The sequence below is a fragment of the Xenopus tropicalis genome, chromosome 2 (genome assembly GCF_000004195.4).
Source record: "Xenopus tropicalis strain Nigerian chromosome 2, UCB_Xtro_10.0, whole genome shotgun sequence".
Taxonomy (NCBI): Eukaryota; Metazoa; Chordata; class Amphibia; order Anura; family Pipidae; genus Xenopus; species Xenopus tropicalis.
In genome coordinates, this window is record NC_030678.2 from 115,082,995 (window position 1) to 115,099,773 (window position 16,779).

General features: G+C 39.4%; 2 protein-coding genes across 7 annotated transcripts in view; one reads left to right on the forward strand and one right to left on the reverse strand.

Annotated features, from left to right (window-relative positions):
* LOC100486631 (cohesin subunit SA-2) overlaps positions 1-11,280 on the forward strand; it is a 47,758-nt gene extending 36,478 nt beyond the window's left edge. For all 4 annotated transcript variants that reach the window (XM_031897028.1, XM_002936974.5, XM_031897027.1 and 1 more), the window contains 8 exons: positions 171-316; positions 812-913; positions 2,016-2,161; positions 4,757-4,882; positions 6,728-6,912; positions 9,553-9,640; positions 10,073-10,163; positions 10,564-11,280. In XM_031897028.1, coding sequence (XP_031752888.1) covers positions 171-316; positions 812-913; positions 2,016-2,161; positions 4,757-4,882; positions 6,728-6,912; positions 9,553-9,640; positions 10,073-10,163; positions 10,564-10,611 — 932 coding nt within the window. In that variant the 3' untranslated portion in view covers positions 10,612-11,280. The remainder of the gene's footprint in view (positions 1-170; positions 317-811; positions 914-2,015; positions 2,162-4,756; positions 4,883-6,727; positions 6,913-9,552; positions 9,641-10,072; positions 10,164-10,563) is intronic.
* Positions 11,281-12,237: 957 nt separating this feature from the next.
* The window catches only part of ppp2r3b (protein phosphatase 2 regulatory subunit B', beta), a 40,430-nt gene continuing 35,888 nt past the window's right edge, over positions 12,238-16,779 (reverse strand). Inside the window, exons 11-15 of one of the 3 annotated variants that reach the window (XR_001169888.3) lie at positions 16,270-16,445; positions 15,536-15,654; positions 15,341-15,447; positions 14,250-14,363; positions 12,238-13,339 (exon numbers count right to left, since the gene is read on the reverse strand). Coding sequence is in view for 2 of the 3 variants with exons in the window: in XM_012957298.3 (XP_012812752.1) it covers positions 13,195-13,339; positions 15,341-15,447; positions 15,536-15,654; positions 16,270-16,445 (547 nt within the window). In the remaining variant the exon portion in view is untranslated. The remainder of the gene's footprint in view (positions 13,340-14,249; positions 14,364-15,340; positions 15,448-15,535; positions 15,655-16,269; positions 16,446-16,779) is intronic. The other 2 variants (XM_012957298.3, NM_001079206.1) reach the window with 2 other exon arrangements.

Sequence of the window (16,779 nt, forward strand, 5' to 3'; positions counted from 1 at the left end):
AATATAGGTACGAATCTGAATGTCTCCAAAGTTCTGTTTTTTGCATCTTAGTACTTTCAGTCATCTGATATTAAACTGCTGGCACTGGCCTGAGTGATTTATACAATAAAGCTACTCATTGAAACAGTCCGGGCTGAACACATTTAACTTTTCATGTTTCTGTGCTTTAGCTACAGAAAGATCAGAACAAGACAAAGTAATGCACATGGAAGTTTTGCACAAGAGAAGAACTCTACTGGCTGCCTACTGCAAACTAATAGCTTACAATATTGTGGAAATGGCTGCAGCTACAGAGATTTACAAGAAGTATATGAAGGTACAGGTCCCAATAGGTCCCACATAAGGCGTATGTGGTAAGCAGATACATATGTCTTTGGGGGAACCTCTGGTTCACAGTAACTGCAGCTTCTTACACCTGAGAATATTTATAAATGGAGTGTATGCATCCTGTGGCTATTTACATGTCCAGCTCTACTGCTGCCAGTATATCAGCTCTGCATAGTAGCATTGTATGTTGGGCAACAAACTTAGGGTTGTATTCATTAACATTGGAGACTAACATCACCGGTAATGATGCCCATTGCAACAAATCAGAACTTCGATTTGAACAATCACCTACAATTTAGAAAACAAAAGCAAAGATCTGATGTGATGGTCTCTCACTGCAGCTTTTCTTTATTTGCAGTACACATACTAACATAAAGTATGGAGGGTTTTGTAATATGCAGTTCAGCTATCAATCCTTACCCTAAGATTGTAGACAGTTCCAAGCTACAATGCATTACATGTCTTTGTTTATTGACTATTGTAGACCTATAATGACTTTGGAGACATAATTAAAGAAACCTTAAGTCGAACAAGACAAAACGACAGAATAGAGAGTACTCAAACTCTGATCCTTTGTTTGCAACAGGTAAGAAATGAATCTTAGCAATAAAACAATAAACAAACGTTTTGTGAACTGTGTACATGTTATTGTTCCATTCCATACAAAAATGAGTGGACTAAAGAGGGGGATCCAGCAGCCTTTTGCTTATTGCAGAACTAATAGTCCCAGAGTTCATACACGGGCATATTTAAGCAGCCCATTTGGCCTGATCAGCAGCCGAAAATGGCCGATACCTAGGTGGGCATAATAGCGGAAAAGATCTGCTTTTTTGGTGACCTTGCCAAACATGCTGATCTTATAGTAGAAAGCCTTCCACATGCTAACTGCAGGCTGCGGTTGCAGTGCACCAACGCATATGTTATTAATAACATAATTAGCAAACAGTTTACTTCTTGCAGTACTGCTTATTAAAGAAAACCCACTAGTGGAACCCTGGAACAAATACCACATCCAGGGTGGCAGTAATTACAGGTTTCCCTTGTCTTAATGAGCACCCTTGCACACTATTTAGCAGAACAGGCTGGGTGGGTGCTTTGGCACTTTCCTTTTCCTTAAACACTGGGGACAAGTACTTTTTATGAATGGCATTGATTTATCCTCAAGTTTTAGGCCATTGTAGAGCTATGAACTTTTAGTTCTGGATTTTTTTCCCTTTACAAATCAAAGCCTTTTACATACACTTTTTATTTGTGACTGATAAGTTTAGGGAGCACTTTGTAGACTAGTCAGCATTTTATTCTTTGACCAACTTATGTGTCAGCAAAGTCTCAAGAACACTCAAACCTGTCCTGCACCTCAGGGGTCAAGTGTAATCTGTAAAAGATAATCAAAGGCTATTCCACTAATAGATCCTGAACTGTCTGGAATTGCCTGTTTCCTCACTGACCCGCCCATATAATTGAAACCATGAGTCCTGACAAGCTGCGTTCTTTGGTGTGGAGGAAGGAATAGAGTTTCTAGCACATCACTTATGCTAATAGCACCCCTGTAAAAACAAGGAGGGAGGATCGTTTACACAGACAGCTGGGGAGGAATGGAAATGAAACTGAATGCCCTTGTTCATTAGAAAGTCACGGCCAATTACAGCTTTTGCTTTCTTTCTTTTGATTTTCTGATGCATATGCAGCTGTTCCAGAAGCACAGAGAAGCCCATGGCAGTGCCACCCTGTCCTCCCCTTCATTCTTTAACATAAAGGAGATGGCCCGACGCTTTGCTCTAACCTTTGGCATGGACAATGTGAAATGCAGAGAACTTATAGTCATGATCCACAAGTATGTTGTCTGGCTTTCTTCTTCCTAACGTAGATGTGACCTGAGACCAGCACAGGCAGTGCTACATTGCTGATGAGTTTCCTGCTTAATCCACCACAGCTTGTGTTGATAATACACAAAAATATACACTGAACATTAATGTGGTGTGTAATAAACTGGTGGCCCTATAGCTGTAGTTAAACTACTATAATATCCCTCATACAGTAAGACATACCTGATTTACACAGATTTTTTTCTACAGCGATCCTGTTCTTAACCCTAGCCCTTGCCACATCTAACACAGAGAGTCAGGGTGGGCAGATCGAAAAGCGGCCATGCATAGTTTGACCAGGTACTCTCTCTGCCCAATTGCACTATGGGCTCATGAACTGGACAACATGGTGCATTGGCAGATGAGATTTTTTAACCTGCTCAGTTTTTAAACCGACTGATGTCCATAGTACATAGATATTGGTCAGGCTCAGCAGTGCACCATACACTTGACTTTTCTTCATACAATATTAGAGGCACATGTATGACCAGCTGAAACAATTTCCAAATTCCACATGACTCTCCTAGGGCCTGTCATTATCCTCTCCACCTTTAATTAGTTAAAACATGGTTATAAGTAATTATATAGAAAATTAATATTAGTAATTATATGTTCTTCAACATCATTACGATATAAATAAAAATGTAAATTAAATAATAGAAGATGACTAAACTGTTTAGAGGGAGGTGCAGGTTTCAACAGATATGAATAAACTGGGTAAAGGGCAAAGATGTGACCCTTCCTGCAGCCATAGTGCCCTAGCAATATATTTATATATTTATTAGTAGTGGGCAAATTTGCACCTGGGAAGTAGCCCATAGCGACCAATTAATGGGTGTAAGCTGTGGAAGAACATTGAAATGTTGCCAGATGCTATTGCCAGGTTCAAATTTGTGTTGGTAAATAAATGAACCCAAGTTTCTCTGTCACAGTGGCCCCAGCAATAAATCTTACACTGACCTCACCATTTCATGACACAGTGACCCCAGTATTTCATTACCTAGTAGCATTATATAACCTGCATTTGGTTGATACCCACAGAACGCCTGCAACACTGTCAGACTTGGGCAGAATGCACTCAATTCCCTGGTCATACAGGTGGTCTATGGGTACCTTGCCTGGGAATTTAGGTCAATTACGGGCTCAAATTCCCCCCACCTTCCTGAGTTTAAAAGTATTTTCTTTCCCCGACCTGATTTATCTGCCTCCGGAGTTATGTCACTTCCAGCCAATGGTAATGTTTCATGGTAAACTGTAATGGTTTTGCGGGTCCCTGCATAGGGTTAAAGGTTCAGGTAGGACAGGAAGGGTCAGGTAAGAAGAAAAGGGGGCGTAGAGGTGGGTCTGGGTCAGGTATATATATATATAATATATAACACTGTGGTCCCCAGCAATGTATGACCAGTAGATCCACCAATATATGTCAGTGGCCCTAGCAATATATGGCACAGTGGCAACTCTATTTCATGACCCAGTGGCCTCAGAAGCTCCTTGGTGATTTTCCCATTTCTTTATTTGTATTTGCCACCCCTGTTTTCCCACAGGCTTAGCGTAAAACCCAGTACATATGGACTGATTCGATACAACAGGAGATTTAACTGTAAACCTCATGTTAGCTGACCAATGAAAACTTTCTTCTCTAAATTATTAAAACAAAATTTGCTTGCATATATACTTCTTAAATTATTATTAGTGTCATTATCATTAACACCACCATATTCTGCTACTCTGTACAATAAATAGGTGTATATATTGACATTAAGATAACATACAAAAAGACAGCTGATGATTGATATAAGCTAAAGAGGGCTCTCCTATATTTGGAAAATACTGTGGAGAGCATAGTGTGATATTGTTCTTGGGCACATGAATCATATCTTCCATTACTGTTTTATTAGTTACATAGCACCACCCGTGCATACAATGCTGTACAATTACTGTTTAATACAAATAAGTAAGAGTCAGTAGAGTTCCTATTTGAGTTTATTTTTAAAGGAGACTGAAGGAAGATTCTCTCTGGAGGAAATTACGGATGACTTTCAAAATGTAAGGGACAGCATGAGAAAAGGGTTTAAGGCGGGAAACATCAGTGGAAGTGGGTGGTGTGACCAGGTGTTGGCTCTCAGATGAACGAAGGAGTGGGCAGGAATGTATGGAAACACAAGAGAACAGATGTAGTGAGGATCAGAGGAATGAAGGGCTTTGAAAGTCATAAGAAGTAGTTAGTAAGTTATAATTTGCTTTTAATAATGATTTCTGCTGAGCCAGTTCTCTCTTTGCTGAGAAGAGTGGGGTTTTGACAGCAGAAGTTAAGACTGTAGTGGGGAGAGATGGCAGTTAGGGGGCCATTTAAAAGCAAGTTGCACTATGCTAGGTGGGACAAGTTGAGGGGATGGATGAGGGCACAGAAGCTGCTAGGTGTATTTGAATACCATGTGATGATCTGGTAACAAGAACAAGTATTCTAAATTAAATTTTATCTCCACAAAACATGTGACGTATAGGATTTTTTTTTTTAATAAATGATGAATTTCTCTTTGTTGCTTGTTCTCCTCCTTCACCAGACAAGGAATTGAGTTTGCTTTCAAGGAGTCAGCCTTAGAAGAGAATCTCCCACCACCAAATCTTCCATTCTTGATTCCAATAAGTGAATTTTCTGGCAAACTTCTGAAAGCCGACAAGAAAATTCTGTGAGTTGCCTTTGTTTTACTGATAAAGGAACCCATTGCCTAATGGTTTATTTATTCATGTTTAACTGTAACATAGTTGTAGTCTCCTTATATTGCAACCATAGAGTTTGTATCTGCTGTACCACACCACATAGAGTTTGTGTAATTAAACAATACTGAAAAGCTATGAACGAAGTTACATAAAAAGGGCACTGTATTCAAAATAGAATTCTTTCAGTATATCCACTAGTAGGGTTTGGGATAAGGTATTAAGGTTGGGTAGTGGGTAATTGCAATACATGGATCACATCACTAATAAATCAGGTTGGGCTGAAAACACAACTCCAGAACCAGAGTATTGAACCTCTTTGCATTCCATACATGCCAACCAGTACATTTCCTTTCCCTTTACTGGGTTATATGAGCAAATATGGGATCTATTATCCAGAAAGTTTAGAATTATGGGAAAGCCATCTCCCATAAACTCCATTTTAATGGAATAATTCATATTTTTTAAAATTATTTGTACTCAATCCTAACTAAGATAAAATTAATCCTTATTGAAGGCAGAATAATATTGGCTTTATTTTTTGTTTAAATGTTTTTTTAGTAGACTTAAGGTACAAAGATCCAAATTACAGAAAGACCCCTTATCCAGAAAACCCCAGGTCTCGAGCATTCTGGATAACAAGTTTCCTTGGTTGATAGAAGAAAATCTCAGAAAAAGCACCTTGCCCATATGTCGTATACCCACAAATGCCTGTACTGTGGATTTTTTTTATGTGTATCCAGTCTCATTCTTTTTTTACACAGGCGATTATGCTTTATAATTCCAAACATTGGTTTGTCTCATATTGAGTCATTATATGGGAGAAAAAAATATCTAAATCTAATATTTATAATGGCGTAAGAGCTTCTGTCACTAATAGAGAGATGGAGATTATGAGGGATAGATCTCAGAATAACACACTTTTTAGTAAGTCAGGGTTGAACAAGGTGCTGTAATGAGAGCTGTGCAAGGGCAATAAACTCACTCTTGTTTTCCTTCAAATTATCTTAATGAACTGACCAAGTAAATAGGAATCATGTAAAGCTTTATTGTGGATATTAAACCCATTTTATAGCTATTTAAGACTGGGGTTACCCACCAATGTGCTGGCCCAACACATTCATAGACTCTGTCATTGCATGGCACTTGTTTGTTCCTGTTTCTGTTATAGAAAGAAACAGTAAGTGGAATATATGACTGCATTCACAAAAGAGTAAAGCTTGTAGGGAGCACTGCTTGTGAAAGACAATGTTATTGTTATATTTCATCCAGCTGAAGGATGACAAAACTTCATGTTCAATACAGGAATGCAGATTCAGCCTGCCCAGGTCCTGAATACTTCATCAAACTGTAGGTTCAAAATCATCTTTCAGCCCCCACCTCCTCCTTACTTACAGTGAGTCTGCTGCTGGTGTCACTAATGTGAATGTGCTAGAAAGACGATGCTTGGCTTTTGTATATTCAGCATGTAGAACGGGATGAGGCTCAGAGCTTGCATACTTGTGTTTCTACGTAGAAAGCTGCATTGTCTAACCTGCAGCCATGCTGGTAGTAAACCACAGCCCCTACCATTTCTTGACAGCTGAGGAATGCTGGGAGTTGTAGTTTAACAATTGCTATTAGCAGATTAGCTGCGGGCCTCATATTGCTTTGTTTCATTTTTTTTCTTAGTCTGGAATTTTTAGTATTTTATTTTATTTTTTTTAGCTTTTTTTTAGATTTTTTTTTTACTTGTGTGTAGTGGGGGCTATAACAAAAGGAATGAAACTGGCCAATTCTATTTAATGTGGCTTATTGCAGCCTTTGTTTATTTATAGGTATGGATACCTGCAGAGGTTTGCTACTGAGCAAATGCTACTGTATGATGGAGCAGAATGGAACCCACTGGTTATCTACACCAACTCTCTGTTAGATAATGTAGATGAGGAGAGCTCTTTCACAAGCAGCTACTATGCTAAAGACGTCAAAACGTCCAGCCCTACCAAGAGGAAACCACTTACTGGTAAATACACCTAAAATGTCCAGTCTTTTGCTCTTGCAGATATTGAGCAGGATAATGCAGTGAGTAGTAGTTCAATGGGCCAGCATGCCAAACTCAGATAATATGACAGAAGGTCAGGTAAGAGGGCTGAATACAGGTTGCAGCTAAAGGGGGTCACATATCCCAGCTAAAGTTTAGTGTATAAGATTATAAAAATATTCTTTACTACTTTGTTGAGTTCAGTATTTATGTCCAGCTGTGTTGGTAAAACCAACACAAATACGATGATATATACTGATATAAAACCTCCCTAAAACAGAAAAGTATGAGTGGCTGCCAAATTATATAACCTGGCTAAGAAAAAAACTCTTGTGCCACCGGGCTACTTACTGGCGCTACATTTTATATGAGCTGTGATGTACACTTGCATGGAGGAACAGAAATGCTGGCAGTGCCTACTTTCTCCTTTCAGCAATGCAATCATAACTCTTGTTCAGAAATCCCAGCTTGGTACTTGCTGTTACTTTCAGTGAAGGATTTTGTGCGGCTGCTTAGTTATCCCTTTCCTGTTGCAGTTCGGCCCATAGAGTATGTTCTGGTAACTGTTGTATTTTGCAAAGCAGAAACCAGACACTGGCACAGATAATAAGCCCTTTTAAGGAGATAGCAGAGAAAAGAGCCAAGTAGCAACAAAGCAAATATATACAAAGTGACAGAGAGCATTTAGATGTGATCTGGCATTCCTGGGAGTGTGCAGAGTCTCACTGAAGGAGTGGAATACAATGTCCTTATTGAGAGGGGCAGGAGGAGAGTGACTTGGTAAACACTGCCTCACACTTGCACACACTGCCAAGAAGAGACTGTTCCGCTCAATGAGAACAGGGCTAGAAAGCTTTAGCCACTTGCTAATGTTACTTACTGCCTGATTGTATCATTCTGCACCCCCCATTGGTATGATTTCAATGTCATAAAAGCAATAAATGTGGGGGCTGCTCTGTGCTTAAACTGAACACTAAGGGGCACATTTACTTACCCACGAATGGGCCGAATGCGTCCGATTGCGTTTTTTTCGTAATGATCGGTATTTGGCGTTTTTTCGGAAAATTATCGCAACTTTTTCGTTGCCATTCTGAATGTTGTGCAAAATCTGGCGATTTTTTCGTAGCGTTAAAACTTGCGCGAAAAGTCGCGCCTTTTTCGTAGCCATTCCGAAAGTTGCGCAAAATGTTGCGATTTTTTCGTAGCGTTCGGATTCATTCAAGCTTCAGTATGGTGACTTTTTTTGGGCCAGGTTGGAGCTGCAGGGTGCCATTGAGTCCTATGGGAGGCTTCCAAAATCATGCTAAGTCTGAAAGTTTCGCCCGCCGCTTACGAGCGCTCAATACGAAAAAGTCGCGACAAGATACGAGCGAATCGTAATGGCTACGAAAAACTCGCGTTTTTTCACAAAAATAGTATTGGTAACTAAAAAGTCGCAAAATTTCCGAAAAGTTGTAAAGGCGCCGAAAAAAATCGCAAAAAATACGAAAAAGTCGCAAAATGTTTGTTTTCCAATCGGAATTTTTCCAATTCGGATTCAAATTCGTGTCTTAGTAAATCAGCCCCTATGTCATAAGATCATAGTGCGATATATTTATGTTTGATTCCTTTTTCTGTTCAGAGCTCATGATAGCTCAGTGATGCCCTGCTTCTGGTGGCTTATATTCAGGGCAGATCTTGTGTCTGCAGAATTTTAAGTTGACTCAGGAGTCAAACCATGTTTCCCTGATCCCACAGAGCACAAGAAATACAAACTTGTCACAAGCCCTATTTGCTACATAATGAGCCATGGCTTAATGAAGGTTGAGGGATTATTTGTGATAGCATAACTGACATTTGGAAATAATAACCAATAATAACAACAATAGGTCATTTAGCAAGTGTAAAGATTTATAGTCCCATCTTATCAAAAGAGCACAAAGTTATGAACTTAAAGTTTATCTTTAGATTAACTTTTAGCATGATTTAGTGATATTGTGAAAAAATCTGCAATCGGTCTTCATTTTGTAATTTTTGTTTTTTTCAGTTATTCCACTTTTTAGGGAGCTATCTGGTTGTTAGGGTATTATTTTCCCTAGAAACAAGGTAGTGGTTTAAGTGAGAGGCAGGAATAGGTGTAGGAGGGTTACTGATTAGTTAGATAAATCAGTAAAAGTAACAGTATCAAATAAATTGTAGCCTCACAGAGCAATAGGTTTTTGGCTGCCAGGGTCAGTGACCCCATTTGAAAGCCTGAAAGAGACGAGGAAGGCAAAAATAAAAAAAGAAATAATGAAGACCAATTGAAAAGTTGCAAATAGGCTCTTGCATTTCTATGTACTTTCAGGACTTGTGGACTGGGCCACATATCTGGCTTCCAGCTTGCTATGCCCTACTTATGGGCTAAGTGGATTAGTGGGTGCAGGGTATAGCATAAAGCAAATAGAATTGGAGACTCAGTTGTATGGTAGCAGAGGGACCCTGCAACAAATGAATGCTAAGATATCTTTTTTCAGCATAGATTACATAGAAATAAACATAGCTATGTTCTGAGACCTTGATTAGGAATTACTTTGGAAATTAATATTGGTGTTATAGGTTTTAGGTGGTGCTGGAATATTTACTGCTGCTAACTTATTCCAGGAGGAAGAGGAATGCCGGAAGAAGTGAACACGTATTATCCGATGCAGAGGAGGAAAAGACAGTTAAATGATGGCGTATCTTTGTACGGGTAAATGGAACAATATCCCACATGATGCGGTCAGCAACCTGACTATCTGCATAGCAGTTTATGATCACATCATGGGACTAAGGTCCAAACGATCGGATCAGCCCAATATTGCCCATCTTAAGTTGGACATATTGGTGATCCTCCAGTGTATGGCCAGCTTCAGGTCAGATTGCACCTGCAGGTGTTATCTTATATTGTGTGCTATTGTAGTTGAGAAACTTAATTGCGGCTGACATTTAAAGTTCTAAATATATTAAATTACCAAGGCAGTCTGTCACATGACCATTACAGTGCACATTATTTCATGTGTTAAAGAGGAAGGAGAAAAGCAAAAGGTTAATGTCATGGTTTCATCTTACTTGATCTTATCATCTCTGATATTTGAGGTTTATTATGTATTGATACAAGCTTTCACACTTATCTTTTCCATAGCATTCAGCCTTCAGTGAAACGATTATCCATTCATGGAGATAACGATGATGCAAATGAAGATGTTGAAGTAGATGAGGTTTTAGTTACCCAGGTAAAGATTACATGAATAAACTAAGCAAGACTAAACTTGAAACATATTTATCTATATTTAAAAACTGGGTCTGATGGGCAGCTAAATCAAAGGACAGCTGTGGGGGGGATTTCACAAATTATAGTGGGTATTCCTATACTTTAATAGTATTTTTCCTGGGACATTTTTATGTCTTTAATGTAAAAAGTATGTGTTCTTAACAAAAGTTGCCTCTCATCGGCAAAAAAAGTGAGACAAACAGAGATACGAACATTGCAGGTTTATAAGGGAAACAGATGAGGGAGACTGTATGGAACAACAGTTTGTGATACTGGAGATGTGTAAACAACAATATTGTATTTGATTGCCAAGTGTTATGTGATTTTGCTTAATATTGAATGGTATGTTTTTTCTTCCTTAGGAGATTATTCTGCATACTGAAAGCGAGAGTCAAGATTCCACCAGATAGAAATTCTTGCTGATCTCAAACACTCAGTCCTTCTGATAACCTCACCCTCCACAAAAATAGTCCTGATCTAAATACAGAATGTATGCCAATTGCATTCCTTGTCCATACGAGCAACAAAGTGACCTTTAGTTCATTCCAATGGAATAAAAAAAAAAAAACTCTTTCAGCTGGGGCATTTATGTATTTACAAAGTATAGGACTAAGATATGGAAGCAGGAGTTGTGCAACTCTACTGTAAGGGAATCCCCATGGGGTCTTTTTTTGGGCTGCATTGCTCTGCTTCCTAGTATCCAACTATAACTTGTGGGAACAGTATTAGATGTGAGACCCTGCTATAACTGTATTGCCTTATGTTTGGGCGGCACTGCCCTATTTGCTGTATCAGTTGCTGGACTTTCCATTTGTATCTGGGCAGCACTGTCCTATTGGCACAGCATGTGACTTAAGTCATGCAAGTTGTATCATTTGCCAACCACTTTCCAACTGTACTGTACCATGCTTCGCTGCATTGCACCATTTTATAAGCTGATGATGACTATGTCCTATTTTTTAGGCTTACAGTGAGATTCAACAGATTATGCGCAGTTTGTGCTGTAAGACTTCAAATGTACATTTTCTATTTTAGTGCATCTGTGTTTCTTAAAAAAATAAACTTTTTTATGTATTATGGTTTTTGGTCTGTGTTTGCAGTGAAGCTCCAGCTATGAACTAATAATCCAGAAGTTTACTTTTCTAGGACAATTCTAGGAAATATATACAATGCATAATAATCACATTTTTGATTGAGGAATTTAAGTTATATTGAAGCAATTCAGTCAATTTCAGTGTTAGTTTACTATTACACTTTTGTGGCCATATTGAAATTCCCATATTTAAAGCTTTAAAGGACAAGGAAAGGCAAAGTCACTTGGGGGTCCCAAAATGTTAGGCACCCCCAAGTGACTTTAATCGCTTACCTCGTACCCTGGGCTGGTGCCCCTGTTAGGAGAAAACAGCACCAGCCCGGGGTACATGGAGCGAGCGCTTCCTCCTTCCTTTCTGAAAATGCCAGCGGTTGGCGCATGCGCAGTAGAGTTAAAAGCCGACTTTTCTGTTAAAAGTTTTGCTTTTCACTCTACTGCGCACAGGGAACCAGGAAGGAGGAAGCAATCGCAGCTACCCCGGGCTGGTGCAGTTTTCTCCTAACAGGGGCACCAGCCCGGGGTACGTGATTAAAGTCACTTGGGGGTGCCTAATATTTTGGCACCCCCAAGTGACTTTACCTTTCTTTCTCCTTTAAGGCTATGGCACTACTCAATAATGGTACAAACTCAAATGTAATCAGGCTATTTGCCAGGGTAATCTACAAACATCAAACATGACTGTTCACTAACCTTGAGATTATTTATAAAAACTTTGATTTGGTCACAGATCTGAAAGAGCAAGGGGCCACTTTGTATCTCCCCTTTTTTGACTGCTTAGGGGAACTAGACAAGGGTGTCCTGTATTATCCCCATACATCGATGGTTCAGGCCTGTAAAAGCCCACTTTTTGCAGAGTAGCTTCTAAAAGAACTGGCTGATCTAGAGGACACTATTGTAATATTAGAAATGGTAAATACTTTTTGGAAAAATTACATGCTGGACATTTGTGCAAAAAATATTTTATTCACAAATACAATATAGAATTTTAATTCTTTAAATTTTACATTTTCTTTTTTTCATACACAGCAAACATTTACAATATTTCCCCCTGCAAATGAAACTTTAATTGTTATAAAATGCTGAAAATCGCAATTTACATTATGTACATTTAGAAAAACAAAAAACTATTTGAGACAAACATGTTACCTGGTGGAGAAGGCTATATTTAAGGCTTACCATTGGCGTTATTTGTGAGTTATGGAATGTGACAACTAAACCTGAATATTATATTCTATCATTAAACCAGTTACACTTACACCTTAGTAGATTGCCACTAGGACTGCTGTGCTCAGAAGGGCAAAGGCACATGGTGCGTTGTTGCCCGCGCTTAATCTCCTCCAGCTTGGGTGTCAAAATGTCAGAAAATGCCTTTGCATTGGTTGCTGGCAGTAAATTTTTAAATTGCATAATTGACAGACATTGCCTTCTTCCTGCAGTTTCTGGCACTTATATGATTTCAATATTTTACCAATGGAGATTGACATGGACACCAATGCTAAGGGATTTTCTGAGAAAATGTTATTGCGTGCCAGACTGCTTTCTTACTGGCTGCGGCACATAATAAGGCAGTTTCCCCAGAGAGTTCATTATGATTACAGATACCATGAAAGACCAGCACTGCACTAATGGAATACATCTATAAACAGTGGTGCCTTGAAAATATCAAAATGCACAACAGGAACACAACTACAGCCCTATTATAGTAACACATTACTGATAGTAAATCACACTGCAAAACAGTAATAAATAATTATTTTGGCAATAAATTAAATGTGTACAGTATACAAAAACATGTAGCCTTGCTGCTGCAGTTGTCCTGTAACTTGTTCTTATTACTACAGTTCACAAAAGATAACACAGCAGTCCAGCTGCAGGGAAATGTTCCTTCAATGTTCCACACTTATTCAAAGTCATCTTCATACTCATACTCTTCCAAGTCAGCTTCTGGTGAATGGGACGGCAAGTCAAAGAAAGGCCTTTTATCAGATGAACATTTATCCTCGCTTGCCACTGGAATATCCAAAAGATTCAGCTCAGCGTCATATCTAGAAGAGTAGCAAATAGGTTATTAAAGAATGAGCAACCACTAGATTCTGTTCTTCTGTTTTATCCACCCAAATCACAAGCTAGCACACAGCCTTATAAATGTGTTACTTTTCAGTGATTATTTAGCATATTTAGAAATAACAAGGGACGTAGATAAGAGTTAGATAGGGGGTTAGAGGCAGGCTCGGGTAAGGAAAGGGAGTTAAAGCAGGTGGAATGGAAGAGTAATTGGAACATGCATTAGAATGACTTAGGCGTAGCGCTTAGTTCTATGCAGGTTTCACCAGGCAGTACTTGGAACTGAGCCAAAGGCATGGAAAGTAATGTTCACCTACAAACCGCTTTTATGCAGTTTCATTTCACTTCGGTCCCAGGTTAATTTGATCATTCTTGCCATCGTTTGCTAGGTTACACATCATTCTTTTCTATAGCAGATTTTTTGTGGTGGTATGTATAATTTGGCAGGTGTCTGGTGCAGATTTTTGCTTCCAGTTCCAAGCTGAAGATAATGTGAAACTAGCCTTACTGGGACTAAAATCGGCACCAAACATCACATAGAATACTGTCGAAGAATGAACTTTAAAAAAAAAAAAAACCATCATCAAAAAAGAGGTTTGGGCACAAAGTACCCAAGAAGATCAGCTATAGGATGGCACAGGTGGGACTTCCATAGGTCCAAGGTCCAGTAGGGTGCAGGATCTGGCTAAAGGAAGGGTGGGAAAGAGGCAAAAGCAGCCTGCTTGGCAAGGATCCTGAGCAGAAGAGTGGGGGGTTTAACCAAATAAAAACCTGTCTTTCCAACCTCTCTCTCTCCAGAGGGGTAATGGTGTATACTAATCCATCCCTCCAGCTCCTGCCAAGCCTGCCACTGGGGGGGTGTGTGTAGTAGGAAGGAGGATAGGGCTGTACCCATGCTGGTTATCCATAGTTGCTGCCACTGGAGCTGGGGAACATAGTACGTATCAGGGCAAGGTAGGCTGGAGGTCGGAACAGACAGGCCACACAGGACACCAGTAAAAAAGCCTGCAGAGGTGAGGACACAACAGCGACATCATCATGAGCCTTCTCATGTGCTTCCCTTGTGTCAGTGCTAATCAGTGACTGTATAACGTCCCCTGGAGACCGGCATCCAGCCTTCCTGTAGGAAACCTGAAGCACTGGGGTATAGCTGCTGGCAGAGGTGATGGACCACTTACTTCCTGCAAGTGTCCTGTCTGCCATGAGGGAGCTATATGTTCCTGTTTCCCTTAAAATACATTGATAGACTTATAGCAGACTTTCAAGGTGGGCAACCTACCACAGCTCCAGAATCACAATCCAGGGACCAGTGGGTTAATATACAAATGCATGATTCAAATAAAGGGATATTTTTTACATCCCTATATATATATATATTTTTTTTTTACACAGTCTTTAGTAGAACTATTTGTCCCTCAAATTAGGCATTTAGATTTTCCATATTAATATGTTTTTGCTGTGGTAGAACAGACAAAACCACTATTTTTCACTCTATTTTAGAAAATGACCTTTCCAGGCAGCAGTGCATTATATGTGCCCTTTGTGACATGGCTCCAACATTTATATAACTTGTTCCTGTTAGAAAAGATGTAGAAACTGGGAAGCCCCTCTCATGCAGGTTAAGACAAAAAAGGTGCTGAAAATATTCATAAATGCGGCACCATCTCAATATGTTGTTTTGTCTACATTTGAACACACACAGCTAAATACAGAGACACTGCATGCTCATGCATTCTATAGTCATTTACCCTTACACATATTGCTATTTTCTTACCAATTCCTTTGGCCAAATTATTATATATGATGGGTAAAAACAACTATAAAGAGGGTAATAATAGCAGTGCAACATTTGCTCCATTTGCACAGACAGCAGTTACTGCTCTGAGACAAAAGAATCTTATATAGCAGTTACAGGCTTTGAGCAAACGGGGGTTCCTGTAATGGGCACAACAAGTCTGTAAAAGCTTGCCAGCACACCATACCCATCATTCCACTGTTCATTTGCTGCTTCCTCCGCTACCAAGACTGCATATTCTTCTGCGGCGTACTTCTCCCAGTCTGACAGCTCCTGCCCTTCATTCTCTCCAACCTACAAACAAATGGAGTCAGTCAGTGAGGGAGAGGACTGTCCTGAGGTCCCAGCAAGCAACCCATGAACAAACATTGTTAGCACCTACCCTTAATACAGAGAAGGGGTCTTTCTGCTCATGGTCCAGGTATTTTTCCAAATTAAGGAAGGTGTCAAAGAAAATATTTGCTTGCTTGCATTTCTTCAAGTCATGGAGAGTAATTTTGCCTGTGGAATTAAGAGTAAAAGGTTTATAAGAGGATGGATACTATTATAAATATATATGAAGATGCCTTTTGGCGAGTCCAAGTGGCCTTCCACTTTAAAACCAAACAGTTGATTTTAAATGGCATCTTTACTTACACATAAACCCTTACAAACCACTTTAGAATCTGCATTATTATGCTTACCCGATTCTGCTAATTGTATAATAAAAACTTGGATCTCATTTACTGGCAGCTACACATTGAGTTAAAGCATTACATTAGTAAGCACCTCTCTCTCTATAGATCTAGTTAAAGAGACCTAAACACATACAGGTAAGGCACTGTGTGTATCACATAGGTGTTTCCTATTCAAATGAATAGCAAGGTGCTGCCAGTGAGGAAGAGATTTTGTCAAATTTCCAGAGCTGCCAACCAGAAAATGATCCAGTCCTGGATTTTTAAGCCCGAATTCCTCTTCACACTTAATGAAGTCATGAAATAGGGTCTTCAAAAAGGCCTGAAGTGGATCATTATCTTCCCAAGTGACATAAGGTTGGTTGACAGCACTGCATTTCTCCCCAAAGGTGTAGTTGTTAGACCCTGTGTGCCCTAAGCACAGTTCATTTAGAATGGGTACCTTCAGTTTGTGGCTTGACCAAATCCAGCATCTGACAAAGGCAATCCTCAAAAGGCAAGGGTTCAATTGCCATGCTTTCCATCTTCTGACACTGCTCTTCATAGAAGTATTCCAGCTCATACATAGACAATACACCATCACCATCCAAATCCATGCAGCGAAACCAGTACTCTATGCTGTATGTGGGTGAGAAGCAATTTAAATAAGAGGTAAAGTATTCTTCCGAGGACCAAACAAAAAATAGTAACTTAGCAATAAAACGCTAGACAATGTGTAGAACCATTTATGTCACCAGAGTTACTTTGGCCATTAGATTCACATGGATCCCCAAAGAGCACCACAGAGAGCCATCCTGTAGTTTTAACTGTAAGTGCTGGCGCTGTTATTGTGTAAGTGGTGAGATATAGTAGAGATTTTATATTTCTAGTTTTTAGCTGGTAAATGATTAGATTACCCACTATGCTACTAAAGTAAGTGATGTTACACAGATACCATTAGAGAATAAAACAT